Source organism: Podarcis liolepis (genome assembly GCF_965112155.1).
Source record: "Podarcis liolepis genome assembly, chromosome: 17".
Lineage (NCBI taxonomy): Eukaryota > Metazoa > Chordata > Lepidosauria > Squamata > Lacertidae > Podarcis > Podarcis liolepis.
In genome coordinates, this window is record NC_139571.1 from 22,148,732 (window position 1) to 22,166,534 (window position 17,803).

The window sequence follows — 17,803 nt, forward strand, 5'->3', positions numbered from 1 at the left end:
TCAGGTGCAGTTTGAGCTGAAATGATCATACCGGCAGCTGTTCTTTGTACAATGGTACCTCAGGTTAGAGACGCTTCAGGTTACAGCCTCCACTAACCTAGAAATAGTACCTCGGGTTAAGAACTTTGCTTTAATGATGCGAACAGAAATCGGGTGGCGGTGGCGTGGTGGCGGCAGCAGGAGGCCCCATTAGCTAAAGTGGTACCTCAGGTTAAGAACAGCTTCAGGTTAAGAACGGACCTCCAGAACGAATTAAGTTCTTAGCCCGAGGTACCACTGTACAGTCATACCTCGGGTTACAGACGCTTCAGGTTGTGTTTTTTCAGGTTACAGACCTGCCGAAACCCAGAAGTACCGGAACGGGTTACTTCTAGGTTTCGGGGGTCGCACATGTGCAGAAGCACTATATCGCGCTTTGTGCATGTGCAGAAGCACCGAATCGCAACCCGGACGTGCGCAAATGCACCGCTGCGGGTTGCGAATGTGCATCCCGCACAGATCACGTTCGCAACCCGAGCGTCCACTGTACTTGTATTAAGCATTTGCTTCTGCCCCTCTACAGGGCTTCAAGAAAAGAGGTCTGGATTGCTGCACACAATAATTGAACAGCTACTCTCTATTGTTTGCATAAGCAATCCTAGACACACTTAGCGAGGGAGCAAGTCCCACTGAACTGAATGTGACTTCCCTCTGGGAGGGGTTTGGGAAGAAATGGAAAGAACAGAAACCATTTCTTTGGTCTTAGCCTTTCACGCTAATTAAAGCGATCAAAAAGCTGCACCGCCAGGAATTCAGACTCGTGATGGTCATGAGAGCTCAGTAGTCCTAAGGAGGAAATTTAAAAAAGGAAAAAAGAGAGAGAGGAGGAAGGAAATCTGGTTATGCCTTAGCACTCAGCCAGAGTCTGTAAGAAAGGTAAGCCTTGTTTATTTCTTGCACAAGATTTTCATGTTGTATTTAATTTCAGTTTGACCAGTTTTCTTATCTCTTGGGGGGAAAATGTATTTGATTAATAAATAAGTTTCTTAAATTGTGGGACCTTTAGCATGGGTTCCCCCCCCCCCTTACCTGACTGTGGTAGCTCTGTAATTTTAGTTCACAGCACAATTTTCTATTCTGTGCACTGCTGAAATCAGAGATTGCGATCCTACACTTGATAGGCTGTTTCAATCTCCTTTCATTTAATGAGATTTAAGTAGCATAGCTGTGGGCCAAAATGTTTATCTGTGTGCTTTTCTGGATGAAGCCATTCAGTTTGATTTGATATGGCTGGTTAATTTTCCTTGGGTATTTACACAAATGACAAGCAGATAAATCCATCAGATTGTGACATTAGGAAAAGCACGGGGCAATATAAACTTAAGACAATGTTGGTCTACTGCCTTTGTGTTCATTCACATCCTAATAGCAAAACCTATTAAGTTTTTGATTTTTTAAAGTTACACAATGCTCCAGTGTGTCTTTTTCAAAATCAAGGGTCACCGAATTCTAAATCCTGGAATCTCTCTCTGTTCTTCAAACAGTGGTTCAGGGACTGGAAGTTTATTTCATTTTTTTAAATAGGTTTATTACGTTTTGGTGTAATAACTGACCCAGCTCCCTCCTGCAATCAGTGATCAGGAGCCATTAAATAATCGATGATATCTAGCTGTAAGAACACTCTGCCCACTTTTTATTATTTAAAACGTTTCCCCCTTTCTTTTATGAATTAAAAGTGTGGGTTTTGTTTTTAGCACACCATGTTTAAATTTGATAGCGTTCAAGGGTACAATTTCAAAGTCAGACCTGCCCCGCAGTCCACTTTCTGTCTCTTTGCTCCATTACCAGAATGTTTGACCAGCTAGCCCTGAACTGTCTGTTCTGATTGACAGCAGGTCTTCAGGGGCTCAGACAGAATATTTCACATAACTTGTTCTCTGTTCTGCCTTTTAACTGGGGATGCAAGAGACTAAATATAGGATGATTCTGAATGCAAAGCCTTTCGCCTACCATACAGTCTAAAATGCATGTGCTCTTAACCTGCTATGTATACAGTAGTACCTTGGGTTAAGAACTTAATTCATTCTGGAGGTCTGTTCTTAACCTGAAGCACCACTTTAGCTAGTGGGGCCTCCCGCTGCCGCCGCGCGATTTCTGTTCTCATCCAGAAGCTAAGTTCTTAACCCGAGGTACTATTTATGGGTTAGTGGAGTCTGTAATCTGAAGCGTCTGTAACCCGAGGTACCACTGTATAGATATTCTGCAGATTACAATAGTCTGAAATGCCCCCCCCCCCCCGCCCAGAAGGCATGGAAGCAAAGAAGTGAATGGGTGGGGAAATATCGATGAGACTATTTATTTCACTTAGATTTTTCACATGCAGAACTTTATTAAAATACTTTAATAAGCAACCGGCTCATTCAGTCACTGAGATTTCCTTTTAGTGGTCAGTGCAAACATTTGCCTTTAATGGATCAATGTATAATCATTTTCCTAGCATCCTTTTTTTCTCTTTCGAAGGATTGAGACGATATCTAAAGCAAACTAGAAAAGACCAAAAAAAATACAATTTAAAAAACGTAAAAACAAAAACCTTTCTGAACCCTAGATCAGGCACAGGCAAACTCGGCCCTCCAGATGTTTTGGGACTACAGTTCCCATCATCCCTGACCACTGGTCCTGTTAGCTAGGGATCGTAGGAGTTGTAGTCCCAAAACATCTGGAGGGCCAAGTTTGGCTATGCCTGACCTAGATGGTTCCCCAACCAAGACTTCAGCTGAGTAGCTATGCATATTTGGGAAACAGTGAGCTGTTTCTTAAGAAACTGTCCAGTCAACAAGTGAGGCTGTGTTTCTGCCAAGATTATCAAGGATACAATGAAAATGGTCACCCCTTTGTCCATTTTGTAGGTGTGATCTGAACCAAACAAGATGCCCAGGGGACAGCACTACCTAGATGGCAACTTTGCTCGAGGAAAGGGATCCACCTCTCTTTCAGCGGAAGAGTAAGCAGAGCTATCGGACTTATGGACGAACTATTTCCATGCCATTCCAAATACGCAAAAGGGAGAGTGGTTTTCTCCATCTGAGTTTAGGGTCAAGCTCTCAGCTCATCCATTTATAACCCATTTCCTGGGGGGGTGGGGTGCCTGTTTTACTCCCCCTCCCACCCTGTATGCTGAGCCTCTGCCCATGTACGAAGCTTCCTTCTTCTTGGCCCTGTGCTATTGGGTATTGGCCAGTCTCTTGGCGGGGGGGAAGGAGAAAGCCCTTCTCTGTGGGCAGGACCTGAACAAGTCCTATTCAGAGAGGCATCCCTGGATGCTTCCTCTAGGCTTTCAGATTAACATTTCTAGGGTAGTGGTTTTATTTGAAAAAGAACAAAGAATGACGTTGGAACTCATGGACACTTGATTCCACACAGGGATACGAGATTCTGCCATTGGGGGTGGGCCTCTCTCACGTCCCCCACCCCAAATGGCACAGGCTCTGTTGCTGCCCCCCCTTGCCAGAGGCTGCCTGGATTTGCCCCTGAGCAGATTTAACAAGGCCCCTCAGTGGGCATTGGGTCACCCCTCGCCCTGCCCCCCCTCTCTCTGGGTGGGGCAGGCTTGCTTTCTACCCTTGCCTCCCCCCACCCAACTTGCAGAGAGCAGCTGCTGGGTTTTAATTTAAACTACAAAACAGGGGCTTCCACCTTGCAGAACCTCATTTCCACCCAGGAACAGCTTTGCAAGAGCTGAGCTGCTGCAGCCACAGCCCTACTGCTGTCGGAGGGGAAACTGGCCACAAACAAGACTGAAAACGGAGCCAGGGGGGAACAAATTTCAGGGTGGGAGAGAGATGGGATTCGACTCGCCAATGTAAAGTGCCTTTTCCCCCTTTTGCTTTTAATGTACACTTTCATACTTTGTGGAATGAATGGAGAATATTTATAACCACTATCCCCAACTGTGGTTGTCCTAAGGGTGTTTCTGTATGAATGTGTTGTTCTTGTTAGGTTTCTGATGTGCTGGTTCGCTGCATCCAATCGCTAATTTCTCCAGGCTTTTGAAGATTGTCCACCCTGACTTCAGTTCTTCACAGTTTATGCAGTAGACCAGGGGTAACTTGAGAATGGCACAGTCTAAACTACACCATAAGAGGCAATAGCAGCCTGGCCCAGGGCTCAAATTACTGGGGGGGGGGGGGGAGCTTGGGGGCTTCTAATGAAAACCAAAACCTGACTTTCCCCAGTAATTTAAGCCAAATCGTACCCCACCCTTCTAACAACAGTAGTTGAATAGACTGTCACAAAACTGTGAGGACTGAGGGCCAGTAAGCATTGCAAAAGCCAGGACCTACATATGAATATGTAGACCTAAAGAAGCCAGTCTCAGGGACGTGGGTGGCACTGTGGGTTAAACCACAGAGCCTAGGACTTGTCGATCAGAAGGTTGGCGGTTTGAATCCCCGCGACAGGGTGAGCTCCCATTGTTCGGTCCCAGCTCCTGCCCACCTAGCAGTTCGAAAGCACATCAAAGTGCAAGTAGATAAATAGGTACCGCTCCAGCGGGAAGGTAAACGGCGTTTCCGTGCGCTGCTGTGGTTCACAGAAGCAGCTTAATCATACTGGCCACATGACCCGGAAGCTTTCTGTGGACAAACGCCAGCTCCCTTGGCCAGTAAAGCGAGATGAACACCGCAACCCCAGAGTCGTCCGCGACTGGACCTAATGGTCAGGGGTACTTTTACCTTTAAAGAGGCCAGTGATGGCAACATTATCTCTTAAAATACCTCCTGCTAGCAAGCGGTCAAGGCCCTGGTCAACAGAGCAAGAATCTTAGAGAGATGGGAGTTGATAAGACAACACAGTGATTAATTCACCTTTTACTGAAATTCTCAGTAACAGGTTGGCAACACTAATTATGCTCATAATTCTAATTGCATTACATTCGTACTTACACAATCACTTGATTGAGGGGGTCAGGTCCAATGTAGCCGATTTGGGTTAGCGGGGAGTCATAGGTGATGCTCTACAGAGCTTTGATCAGAACGCTGTTGCCTTGTTATCTGCTGGACCCAAAGTTGTCAACAGTCTGTGTTCTGGGATTTCCTGTGACTCAGATGTCTGTGCTAGCAAACACATCTCTGCACAAGTAGAGCGTTTCCCACATTCCTCTGAGGCCTCTGGTATCTTCCTCTGTGTCTTTCGTTCTGGTTGGAGTCAGACCCATCAGACCCAGCCCACCGAGGGTTGCCCAAGGTTGATTTGAGAGGCTGGCATAGCTCAGTTGGTAGACCATGGGATGCTGAATCTTAGGGCTGTGGGTTCGAGCCCCACGTTGGGCAAAAGATTCCTGCACTGCAGGGGCTTGGACCAGGTGACCCTCATCCCAACTCCACAAGTTGATGATTCTATGATATCTTATTGATTTGTTCAGCTCTCGTTGCTTCACTTGCAGCACAGAGACTCTCGTCGCCCTTTCTCTTCAGCCTTATTCAAGAAAGAAAGAAAACATACTTTGCTTATTTACGCTCCCACTCTCTGCTACTTTACGCTATACTGTAATGGTTTTTCAGGTGTCACCAGGAACTTGAGTTCATAGGAGTGCTGGAAATGAGACGATGGGGTTGGGCTTACACACGAAGCGGTTGTGCTCACATATGAAGGGGGCATCCACAACGCCACATGCAATAGCTGTGAAAATAATTGTCATGGTCCGGTTCACGGGTGATTGAAGTCTTGACTGGGGATGTTGGGACCGGGGGCAAGATGGCGGGGTGGGAGCAGGAATGGGAGTCCAGAAGCCAGGAGTCAGAAAGCCAAGAGTCCAAGGGTCAGAGAGCCAGGAGTCAAGAAGCCGAGGGTCCAATGGTCAGGAAGCAAGGAGTCATGAAGTCAGGGGTCCGAGGATCAATAATACCGGTAGTAATAATAATAATAAAATTTATTTATACCCCGCCTTCCCCAGCCAAGGCTGGGCTCAGGGCGGCTAACAACCAATAATAAAAATGAGTTGAATGAATACAACTTAAAAACAAGATTAAAATACAACATTAAAACAATTAAAATCAAGAAGCAAGGAGTCACAAAGTCACGAAGTCAAAGGTCCAAGGATCAAGAAGCAAGGAGTCAAACGCGGCAAGGCAGGGAAGGTGTTGCTGTGGCAAAGAGCCAAAGGGGAAATGCTGCCCTTCCCGGCTCTTGCCACCAGGTGCTGTGAGTTACCAATCGGCCTCACCTGTGTGGCCGTGCCTTGCCTCTTCAGAACAAACTTAGGAAGGCCCCAGTCCTGCAGTCCTATTGGTCACAGGGCCTGGCTCCTGCACACACACCTGACAATAATCCCGTCGGAAATGGAATCGGCTTAGTTTGCTCTGCAGATATGCTTTGGGGAATATATGCAATTGGGAAGAGTGGTAGCTTAGTAGTTGAGCATCCGTTTTGCATGCAGTAGTTCCCCGATTCAATCTCTGGCATTTCTAGGGAGGCCTGGGAAAGAATCCTGCTTGAAGCCTCTGCTAGTCTGGGTAGACAATATCTAGCCAGATGGAGCAAGGGTCTGACTCAATTTAAGGCACCTTCCTACATTCCTAAGTTGAATATCCCAAGCTTGACCGGACTTTCGACATAAAGATGTCATCTTATTGAGAACCCAGTGAGGTTTACGTTGAGGGTGTCCATGGGAGGTTTTTATTTGCAAGGGACGTGGGTGGCGCTGTGGTCTAAACCACTGAGGCTCTTGGGCTTGCCGATCAGAAGGTTGGTGGTTCGAATCCCCGCAACAGGGCGAGCTCCCGTTGCTTGGTCCCAGCTCCTGCCAACCTAGCAATTTGAAAGCATGCCAGTGCAAGTAGATAAATAGGTACCGCTCCAGCAGGAAGGTAAACGGTGTTTCCGTGTGCTCTGGTTTCCGTCTTGGTGTTCCGCTGCACCAGAAGCGGTTTAGTCAACCTCGCCACACGACCTGGAAAGCCGTCTGTGGACAAACGCCAGCTCCCTCGGCCTGAAAGTGAGATGAGCGCCGCAACCCCATAGTCACCTTTGACTGGACTTAACTATCCAGGAGTCCTTTACCTTACCTTTCTTTGCAGTAGCATGGTGCCTTTGGAATGACTTCTCTGAGGGGCATCTTGCTTCAGTTCTGCTTCCTTTTTATGGCAGGTGAAGAGCCTCCTCTTTGCCCAAACCTTTGGCAGAGGCGCATTGAGTTCTGATAAGTTTGTTTTCACTGCCTCTCCTGCCTTATTTCTTATTTTCATTGTTCCCATTTTATTGCCATTGTTCAATTTCAGCGTATTTATGTATTTTCCACCCTGGGACTTTCAGGTGAGAGGTGGACTATAAACACCACAAATAAACAAATAATCATTTGCGCATTCACTTTTATGTCCCATCACCCTCAGGGGGACGCACCTGTCCCCTCCGCTGTGTGAGAGGTTGTCTCTTCGGTGAGATGCAGTTATGTGCATGCCATTTCCACCTGCAGCATGCAGCTGGTACTGAAATATTTTTGAACTCAGCCCTTTCATCCCCTCTAAATCCTATTGTGTCAGTGTCATGACAAGGAGATAATTCCATATCAAAATCTATTCAGATGGAAGCCTCATCATGCAGCGTGCCAGTTGTATTGCAGCCCATAATCAAAAGCCCAATTTATTTCTTTGTTCCTAGCTGCCTGTGTATCTTTTTGCACAAATTCTGTACTGAATATGCAGAATTTCATAGAGTTGATTCAACATGCTTATCGCGTTCCCTAAAGGTAAAGGTAAAGGGACCCCTGACCATTAGGTCCAGTTGTGGCTGACTCTGGGGTTGCGGCGCTCATCTCGCTTTATTGGCCGAGGGAGCCGATGTACAGCTTCCAGGTCATGTGGCCAGCATGACTAAGCCGCTTCTGGTGAACCAGAGCAGTGCACAGAAACGCCATTTACCTTCCCGCCGGAGCAGTACCTATTTATCTATTTGCACTTTGATGTGCTTTTGAACTGCTAGGTTGGCAGGAGCGGGGACCAAGCAACGGGAACTCACCCCATCACGGGGATTCAAACCGCCGACCTTCTGATCGGCAAGTCCTAGGCTCTGTGCTTATCGCGTTCCCCACAAAGCTACAAAAGCAAAACCGGTTGTTGCGTCTCCTGGTTTGCTTGGCCCTGTGTTAAAACTGTGCTTTGCACAGGATATAGTAAAATCTTCCTTGTTCCCATATGTGTTTTGTAACGGTGTCTTCTTCTTTCCCAAACAGGGCTGCAGGCATTGGAATTCTTGTTGTGATTCTTACAGCTTTGCTGATTATTGGCTGTTGGTATTACAAAAAGCGCAATGGTTATAGAAGCCTTCTGGTAAGGATAAAAATTAAAAATTAAAAATGCTGAATCTCAGTTCTTCCCGGGATCCACAGTCCAGTAATCTTTCCCCCTAAACTCTGATGTGCAAATATACTTCATGGTTACTCAGTACTGGTGAGACAAATACACTCTGCCCCTGCTCAGAGGTACATTTGTATGGTACTGTACTTCCTATGATCTAGAGTTAAACCTAAACATAGGGAGCAGGTACTAGCCCTGTCGTAAGTTAAGCCTTGGCTGTACTCAATGTGCACAATAGCCTATGACAGCTTTTGCCAGACTGGTTGCCCTCCAGATGTTTGGTGAGACCCCCCCATCAGACGCAGCCCAGAGAGGGTTGCCAAAGGTTGATGCAGGAGGCATGTATTGCAAGACTATAGCTTGTTAAGAATCACACATGCATTGTAGAGTGAGAGCAAGTAGGACCCCACTTTCAGTGACTTAAAGAGCAAATTTTGTGCGAGATCACATGTGAATGTTAAATGTGGATAAAAAAGAAAGCACATTGACATTACAGACAGGTGATGTAAGGCACAAAGAGATTTAGGCCTCATGTGCAAAACACTCTTAGACTTAATTCTCATTACTGGTTGTTGTTGTTTTTTATGGACCTTCTAATTTTCCTTGCACTCAAATGTCTCGTTTCTCTGCCCTTTTCTCCCTGTGTGCCACAGAGTAAGAATTTTGGAGGGGCCACTGGAAGGATCTCGGAAGGCAAAAGTGGTTTGTTGGGCTCCAAATTGCCCTTGCAGGAATACAACAGCAACAGAAGCCATGTGGTAAGATTATCCTTTCTCTTAACATTTGGAAACCCTTTCTGGGACCACCAGAGAGTGCAGTGAGAGGCCCAGTGGAGTGGAGTGGTTAGAGCTTTAGACTAGGGCCTGAGAGACTGGGGTTCAAATCCCCACTCAGCCACGTTGCTCATGGGGTGACCTTGGACCAGTCATTGCATCTTAGCCCAACCTACCTCACAGGGTTGTTCTGAGGTTAAAATAGGGGTGTCCTTTGAGCTCCTTAGAGGACAAGTGGGACATAAAATGAACAAATATATACCGTATTTTTCACCCTATAGGACACACTTTTCCCTTTCCAAAAGTGAAGGGGAAATGTGTGTGCGTCCTATGGGGCGAATGCAGGCTCCTTGGCTTCAGCGATAGCAACGCGAAGCCTGCGCTCCGGAGGCTTCGCGTTGCTTTCGCTGAAGCCAGGAGAGTCTGCTCTTTGAGGCTGGCGGTGGGGGAAAGCAGCGCTTCCCCCCATCGCCAGCCCCAGAGGATCGGGGGGCAGCGGGAAGGCACACGACACCTTCGCGCTACTCTCCGACCTGGTTTGGAGGCTGGCGGTGGGGGAAAGCAGCGCTTCCCCCCATCACCAGCCCCAGAGGATCGGGGGGCAGCGGGAAGGCGCGTGATGCCTTCGCGCTACTCTCCGACCTGGTTTGGAGGCTGACGGTGGGGGAAAGCAGCTCTTCCCTCCACCGCCAGCCCCACAAGCTGGGTCGAAAAGCCCGCAGGAGCCGCGCAGCCTTTAAAGAGCGCACCGCTCTTGGGGGCTTTTCACCAAGGAGGGAGAAGGGACTGACTGGCCGAGTCAGTCCTTTCTCCCTCCTGTGGGCTTTTGCGGGAGATTCCCCCACTTCCCGCAAAAGCCCGCAGGAGCCGCGCACCCTTTAAAGAGTGTGCTGCTCTTGGGGGCTTTTCCCCGAAGACGGACAAGGGACTGACTGGCCCTTCTCCCTCCTGGCCGAAAAGCCCACAGGAGTCGCACGCGACTCCTGTGGGCTTTTGCGGGAGGTGGGGGAATTCCGCCACCTCCCGCAAAAGCAGAGAGAAGGTCTTGGGGTAGCGCACAGGCTGCGTGCGGCCTGTCCGCTGCTCCCATAGCTGCGGGGGGGAAATCATATTTTTTTCCTTGATTTCCCCCCCCCCCTGAATACTAGGTGTGCCCTATGGGCTGTTTTGCCCTATAGGGCGAAAAATACAGTAACTATTGCTGAAGAATCAACATCACACTGGTACAGAGTCATAGGGGCTGAATTATTTTTTTAAAAAATGAATTTTCCTTCCTGAGATCTTCTGATGGGGTGGTTGGTGGTGGAGCCCATGGGCCCTGAGGTTCAATAAGCCTTTATGAGGCTTTAGTGCCCTGTGGAACTACTTCTCAATAGTGTTGGTTGGCAAGGGGAGGGGGAATAGGTATATGAAAAGAATTCCTGCATGCTGAGGTCCAGGTTTCGGACGATTACACTTCGGTGAGTGAACCGCAGCAGAGATTTAAAATAAATAAAAAAATACAGCGAAATAAAGTGTGGAAATGTAGTCTGTTAGACCTTTAAAATATTCCCTTATGAGCTCCAAAACTTCCCTCTTCCCTTAGCATAGAAAATGGTTTACTTACAAATTCTTCAAAAGTCAAGTTCATGTGCTTTTCCATGCGGCTTGGACTGGCTGGCCAAGCCAAGTGAAGGTAGCCAATGGGTCTCAAACCCTCAGCAAGTAACAGACTTCCCCTGTATGTGAAGATAGGCTCCAGCAGATTCAGCAAACAAGACCAATAGTGGTGTAAAGGGAAGTGAGGGAGAGATGGGACTCATCAACCTGAGAAGGTAGTCCGTCTAGGAAGAGGAAAACTCTGATTCTAAAGCTGCCTTGTTGGATATCTTCGGGAGAAGAAAAGGCTAAGGATTAAACCCTACACAAATACAGAGTGGAGTTGCTAAGATGGTTGGATGGTGTCTAGTAGGTCTCCTTCTGGCAGCTCCTGCGACCAAGCTAGTGCCAAACGTATTGCTCTGCTTTCCTTTGGACCACATCAGCAATGCTGAAAGGGGGTCTTGTTGTTTGGGCAGCCCAGGGCACGGGTCACTTCGTTGATGCTAACACCGTGGTTCAGCTTCACTCCCGGAGGCATGCTCCATTGTCTCTCGAGACAGACAGATGCCAGCAATGTTGACATAATGATGTTTGAATGTGATGATTATGGGAAGCGCATTGCATTAAGAAACACAATATTAGCTTAAGGAAGCTATAAAGCACCTTAGTATTTACAACTTAGCATATGAATAACGGTACGTTTCCGAGCACAATTCAAAGTGTTGGTGCTGACCTTTAAAGCCCTAAACGGCCTTGGCCCAGTATACCTGAAGGAGCATCTCCACCCCCATCGTTCGGCTTGGACACTGAGGTCCAGCGCCGAGGGCCTTCTGGCGGTTCCCTCACTGAGAGAAGTGAAGTTACAGGGAACCAGGCAGAGGGCCTTCTCAGTAGTGGCTCCTGCTCTGTGGAACGCCCTCCCATCAGATGTCAAAGGAATAAACAACGATCTGACATTTAGAAGACATCTGAAGGCAGCCCTGTTTAGGGATGTTTTTTAATGACTGATATTTTCATGTATTTTTAATCTCCTGTTGGAAGCCGCCCAGAGTGGCTGGGGAGACCCAGCCAGATGGGTGGGGTATAAGTAATAAATTATTATATTGTTATTATTTTCCCTTTCCTGACTTCCATTTTCACAGGTGCCTGATGCTCCACCAGCCTATGACAAAATATCTGCCACCCTTTTGCCACCGCCATATGCACCATGAAGCAGGAACCATTAAATCCAGTGCTTGAACGATTACACGCACCATCTTTGATTTTTAGCTACACCTCTTGAAAAATAATGCATGCTGTTGCAAATGTTTCTAGAAGCCATTATTGCTTAAGAAAATGCAGCTGTTCCCAATTGTATGAGATACCTGGAATGCTCATGCCTTTGTACCTTCATTCCAGTTGCCTGGAGTCATTCAGTGTAAGAGATGCTGTGATATATTTTATTCCAGGAGCTATACCAAGCATAATAAATACTGAAGAGCAAGGAACCAGCCTTCCTGAACCAGTGCTTTAAAAAAAAAGTAGTTTAGGGATACTTTCATTTTGACTCAAGAAAATCACTGTTTTATAGTTCAAATCGGGAAGAATAAATACAGAAAATGGACAAAAGTACAAAAATTCACAAAATATTTATGGGTATGCGTATCCCCAGAAAAAAGCACTGATAATAACCCTCACACATGGATTCTATTACTCTTTTGTTCTTTTTGAGATTTACTAAAAGAATAAATGATTTTATCTCTTAAATGCTTCTCATTATGTAGCTTGCCAATAAATAAAGCCGCTTTTAGCTTCTTGTGCTTCATTTGCTCAGCTCAGCTCTCAGCGAACAAGTTGGCCTCTCAGGAGCCTCCTCCATCGTCTCAGGAGCTATTTCTCTGCAAGGCAAACTAGACGTGAAGGTGGAATAGCCCATCTGAGATCCCACTTAATTCAAATAACAACATAATGATTTCTAGTGTGTGGTGGGGAAGGGGAGATTCTGATGGGTCCTGAAACCCACCTTTGCATTTTGATGCCAAACCGTTTCTCTCTTGTTTTCTCTCCCGCTAAAGATTTACAGTGGTACCTCGGGTTAAGTACTTAATTCGTTCCGGAGGTCCGTACTTAACCTGAAACTGTCCTTAACCTGAAGCACCACTTTAGCTAATGGGGCCTCCTGCTGCTGCCACGTCGCTGGAGCACGATTTCTGTTCTCATCCTGAAGCAAAGTTCTTAACCTGAAGCACTATTTCTGGGTTAGCGGAATCTGTAACCTGAAGCGTATGTAACCCGAGGTACCACTGTACATCGGGACTCTATGGGGAGAAAGAAAAGCTGGTGTCAAGCCATTTCAGGGGGAAATCCTGGATGGAGTAACTTAAGGGAATATTTCCACATTCAGGGGATGGTTTGCAGGGGCAGGAAAATCTAGGAAGCAATGCATGTGGGTGAAGACAGCCCTGTTTCCTCTCTGGGGTGAACAGCAATGACCTTGCTGCATTTCACGTGTACATAGCCTCCTTGTGATATGGAAGATTCCATGGCAAGTTTTACCTACATCTTTATTTTCTTTATAGTTACCATGGAGGTTATGGATTGGGGCCATTACTCTGGGACCAGGTTAACTGTTTTTCTCATTTCTGCAATTTCAGACTCTCTAGGAAGCAATCACCTGTGGGAGAATGGACGTTCCCAGTGCTTTTTCTTCTGGGGGGTACGCAGGGGTATGCATACCCCTAAATATGTTGTGAATCTAAGTTTGGCATCATTGAGGGGCAGTATTTCAATACGAGTAGGACTCCTTGGTCCTGAATGGGGTAACTGTGCTACTGAAGGACCAGGTGCGCAGCCTGGGAGTCATTTTGGACTCGCAGCTGTCCATGGAGGCACAGGTCAATTCTGTGTCCAGAGCAGCTGTTTACCAGGTCCATCTGGTACGCAGGCTGAGACCCTACCTACCCGCAGACTGCCTCGCCAGAGTGGTGCATGCTCTGGTTATCTCTCACTTGAACTACTGCAATGCACTCTATGTGGGGCTACCTTTGAAGGTGACCCGGAAATTACAACTAATCCAGAATGCAGCAGCTAGACTGGTGACTGGGAGCGGCCACCAAGACCACATAACACCAGTTTTGAAAGACCTACACTGGCTCCCAGTACGTTTCCGAGCACAATTCAAAGTGTTGATGCTGACCTTTAAAGCCCTAAACGGCCTCAGTCCAGTATACCTGAAGGAGTGTCTCCACCCCCATCGTTCTGCTTGGACACTGAGGTCCAGTACCAAGGGCCTTCTGGCAGTTCCCTCACTGCGAGAAGCCAAGTTACAAGGAACCAGGCAGAGGGCCTTCTCGGTAGTGGCACCCGCCCCGTGGAACGCCCTCCCACTGGATGTCAAAGAGAAAACTACCAGACTTTTAGAAGACACCTGAAGGCAGACTATTGTATTTTAATATTCTGTTGGAAGCTGCCCAGAGTGGCTGGTAAAACCCAGCCAGATGGGCGGGGTATTAATAAATAATAATAATAATAATAAATGAGAGTACCCCTAAACATTTTTTAATAGAAAAGAAAGCACTGGACTTGCCTGTGTTGTATCTGTGCGCCTGCATTGCTCCAAAGCCAATAGCTGCTTGGAGAGGCTTACACCAAGGAAAATGTGCATGGGAAAACGTGTTAAACTACGTATCCCACAGCACTGTGGTTGCTGTCCAAATAAGACTTATCCTATACAATTGTTTCAGCATATGTTTCCAGTACCAAGCCCATTATAGTGTAGGCACTGGGCATATAGTATGGTGTTCATGGCACCCTGGGTGACTTATCTCAGCACCCACTGCTTTTTGGGTGTAGGTGTTTTGTCTGCTTTTTTGGTGGGGTGAGTGAAATTGATTTTCTAACACCCAGGGCAGTTCCTCAGACCAGGTATGGCCAAACTTGGCCCTCCAGCTGTTTTGGGACTACAACTCCCATCATCCCTAGCTAACAGGACCAGTGGTCAGGGATGATGGGAACTGTAGTCCCCAAACAGCTGGAGGGCCAAGTTTGGCCATGCCTGCCTCAGACCTCTAAATGTACCTCCAATGGCCAATGCACTTCCTGGAGCTGGATTTCTCTTCAGCTTTGTATACAAACCAAACTTATTAATTCCGAATACATTTTCTCAATTTGATCTTTGCAACTGTTGAACTTGTTAATTCCGAATACATTTTCCCAATTTGATTTTTGCAACTGTTGAGCATGCCAACACGGTTTGGGATAAGTACCAGCAAAGGGGAAAGGGTCCAAAACAATTTTTACGAATTCAATTAATCTGATTGTAACTGAAACATGAGAATTATTGGTCATCAGGTTACATTTGTGAGTGAATTATATTGTATTTATTATTATCAACGCAGCAGGAAATCTTTGCAGATACTGGACTCCGTTTGAACAGTCCACATTTGCTTTTGCTTTTTTGTAAAGGAACTGTCTAGCCCAACAGAGATGATACTAAATGTGCAATCAGGTGGAAGACATTAATCAAGCAAATTGTAGCACATACATGATAAAATTAATAGTGGTAATTTGTCTCAGCCATAACCAGGAGCAGCTAAGGGGAGCTAATGCGCAGTTAATACTGGTGTTGCACTTAAATGGGGTGAAAGATAATGTGCTCTGTGAACATTTTGACCGCAGCAAAACCCAATCCACCCTTTGACAGTGTCAGCCTAACTTTCTTGGCAGTAAACCAACTGTGTACCTCTAATGTTGGAAATGCTGGTGGGGAAATGGAAAGGCTTTGTTTGCCCTCAGCATCATTACTGTGTGGCATCAGGAAGTTACCATATCTACTATAACATTCTGTTTTATTGCAAACAAAGTGAAGATAGCCAAAGTAGCAGACAAGAACAAGGACTGTAAATCAGGATGTGAAAGGTAAGGGTTTTTCCCAATACAGTGGTACCTCGGATTAAGTACTTAATTCGTTCCGGAGGTCCGTACTTAACCTGAAACTGTTCTTAACCTGAAGCACCACTTTAGCTAATGGGGCCTCCTGCCACCGCCGCGCCACCGGAGCACAATTTCTGTTCTCATCCTGAAGCAAAGTTCTTAACCCGAGGTACTATTTCTGGGTTAGCAGAGTCTGTAACCTGAAGCGTATGTAACCTGAAGCATATGTAACTGACCAAACAGCAGCTCGTGGAAAGAATGGAGCACCAACATACTTTGGTGCAGCACATTTCTCTGGTTGTGGACCTCTAGTTTTGCAGCTAGGGGACAGTATTGACTTTCAGGGAAGGTACGAATATCCATGAATATGTCTGTGTACAATTGTAGTATCCCTCTTACCCAACCTCCCTTCCATACCATTGTTGTTGTTGTTTAGTCGTTTAGTCGTGTCCGACTCTTCGTGGCCCCATGGACCAGAGCACGCCAGGCACTCCTGTCTTCCACTGTCTCCCACAGCTTGGTCAAACTCATGTTCGTAGCTTCGAGAACACTGTCCAACCATCTCGTCCCCTGTTGTCCCCTTCTCCTTGTGCCCTCAAGCTATCCCAACATCAGGGTCTTTTCCAGGGAGTATTGGAGCCTCAGCTTCAGGATCTGTCTTTCCAGTGAGCGCTCAGGGCTGATTTCCTTCAGAATGGAGAGGTTTGATCTTCTTGCAGTCCATGGGACTCTCAAGAGTCTCCTCCAGCACCATAATTCAAAAGCATCAATTCCATACCATGAAGGTACTCAAAAGATCAAGGCAAAGTAAGAGGCACTTCCAAGAACCAAGGAGTGGTGAGTTGAGAGCTGACAGCAAGGGCACTTACAGACCTAATTTTTATAGGGGACATTCAACTCAGTTTTACTCAGGAGTAGATCTATTCAAATTAATGAACCAAATTTAGCCATGTTCCTAGTTTCAATGCATCTATTCTGAGTTAAATTTAATTGAATGCCATTAATTGTGCATTCACTTTTCCTCATGAGATTTCATTTTTCATAATAAGATAAAATAAACTAATCTCAATAAAAACAAAGAGCAAGGAAAAAGAAAATGTGGAGTCGACTCTCAAAGATAGCTCTTAATCCTTGTCACCCACAGAAAGTGGTGGGCCTTCCCAGGTCCCACCTGGGAGCTTTCCTTTCTTCCCCCCAGTCTCTCGTCCTGGGAGGTCTTCCCTTCCCTGCCTCTCACTCAGGGTCCTTCCACCAACCATCTATCACCTTCAATAATGGACCAGAGCAAAGGACACCAAAGGGAAAAAAGAAAGAGAAAAAAATGGGGGGGGGGGGAGAGAAGGAAAGAAAAGAAGAAAAGAAAGACAAATAAAAAGGACTTCCGATTTTCCGTCTGTTAGTAGATAAAAGAAATTATTCAAAACATTCACTCTAAATTGACACCCAACCATTCTACTTTCTGTTAAGTAATATTTTTTCCATTCTTCAGACCCAAGTGTTTCAAATTCATTCATTCTCATTTTCACACAAAAAGTCCAAAAGGGGTTCTCTATTATTATTACATGATGTCAGCAATGGTTTTTCTCTAATCAAACAACTTTGCCTCCAATAATTTCAACGACCATGCCCCTCCATATCAAGCAATAACGAATCTTTCCATTATGCATTCATGATTTGTGCCGATTATGCTATTGTGGAAGTTGTGGACAATCCTGCTTTTAATACTGTTTGTGCCCGCAACATTTTGGGCAGTCATATTGCTTCAGTTCCATTCAGTGCACATCCTGTAACTTCCTGCTAAAATAAGGTTACCATCCCCCCCCCCGAATCTGGGGACACTTTTTTTTTTTGAAAAGAGAAAAAAAAGTTATTAAAAAAAGTTGTTTTTTAAAAAGTAGTATCTTCTCTTCTGTGGTCTCCTCTGTCGCGTGGCCTTTCTCTGGGCCCCAGCATGCTCTCTTGGAGCACTAGCCGCTGTGGAGTAGGCTTGGGTCGGGCCTGGGCTCGGCCACGTGTCCTTGCCCTCCTGGTGCTCTCCTACCTCTCCTCCTCAGCGGTGGCGGCAGCTGCGTGGCAAGGTTGGGGCTCCCCTCTTTTTGCTCCTTCCTCTTTCTCTCTCTTCCTTCTTCTCCTCTCCTCCTTCTCCCTGCGTCGGCTCTGGGGTTTCCCTGGCCCCAGAGCGCCGCTGGGCAGTCAACTGGGTGGCTG

General features: G+C 46.4%; 1 protein-coding gene across 1 annotated transcript; it reads left to right on the forward strand.

The window, feature by feature from the left end:
- The first annotated feature begins 756 nt into the window (after nucleotides 1-756).
- On the forward strand, nucleotides 757-12,473 carry MLANA (melan-A). The gene is made up of 5 exons (XM_083482375.1): nucleotides 757-915; nucleotides 2,889-2,983; nucleotides 8,207-8,303; nucleotides 8,984-9,088; nucleotides 11,827-12,473. The coding sequence occupies exons 2-5, from the start codon at nucleotides 2,910-2,912 to the stop codon at nucleotides 11,893-11,895; spliced, it is 345 nt and encodes a 114-aa protein (XP_083338501.1). The 5' UTR covers nucleotides 757-915; nucleotides 2,889-2,909; the 3' UTR covers nucleotides 11,896-12,473.
- Nucleotides 12,474-17,803: the final 5,330 nt, after the last annotated feature.

What these genes read in the sequence shown, in the direction of transcription:
- MLANA (XM_083482375.1), top strand. Translation starts at nt 2,910, where the DNA reads ATGCCCAGGGGACAGCACTACCTAGATGGCAACTTTGCTCGAGGAAAG. An exon ending in ACCTCTCTTTCAGCGGAAGA is followed by an intron (nt 2,984 to 8,206) that starts GTAAGCAGAGCT and finishes TTTCCCAAACAG; the next exon opens with GGCTGCAGGCATTGGAATTC. An exon ending in ACAGCAACAGAAGCCATGTG is followed by an intron (nt 9,089 to 11,826) that starts GTAAGATTATCC and finishes CCATTTTCACAG; the next exon opens with GTGCCTGATGCTCCACCAGC.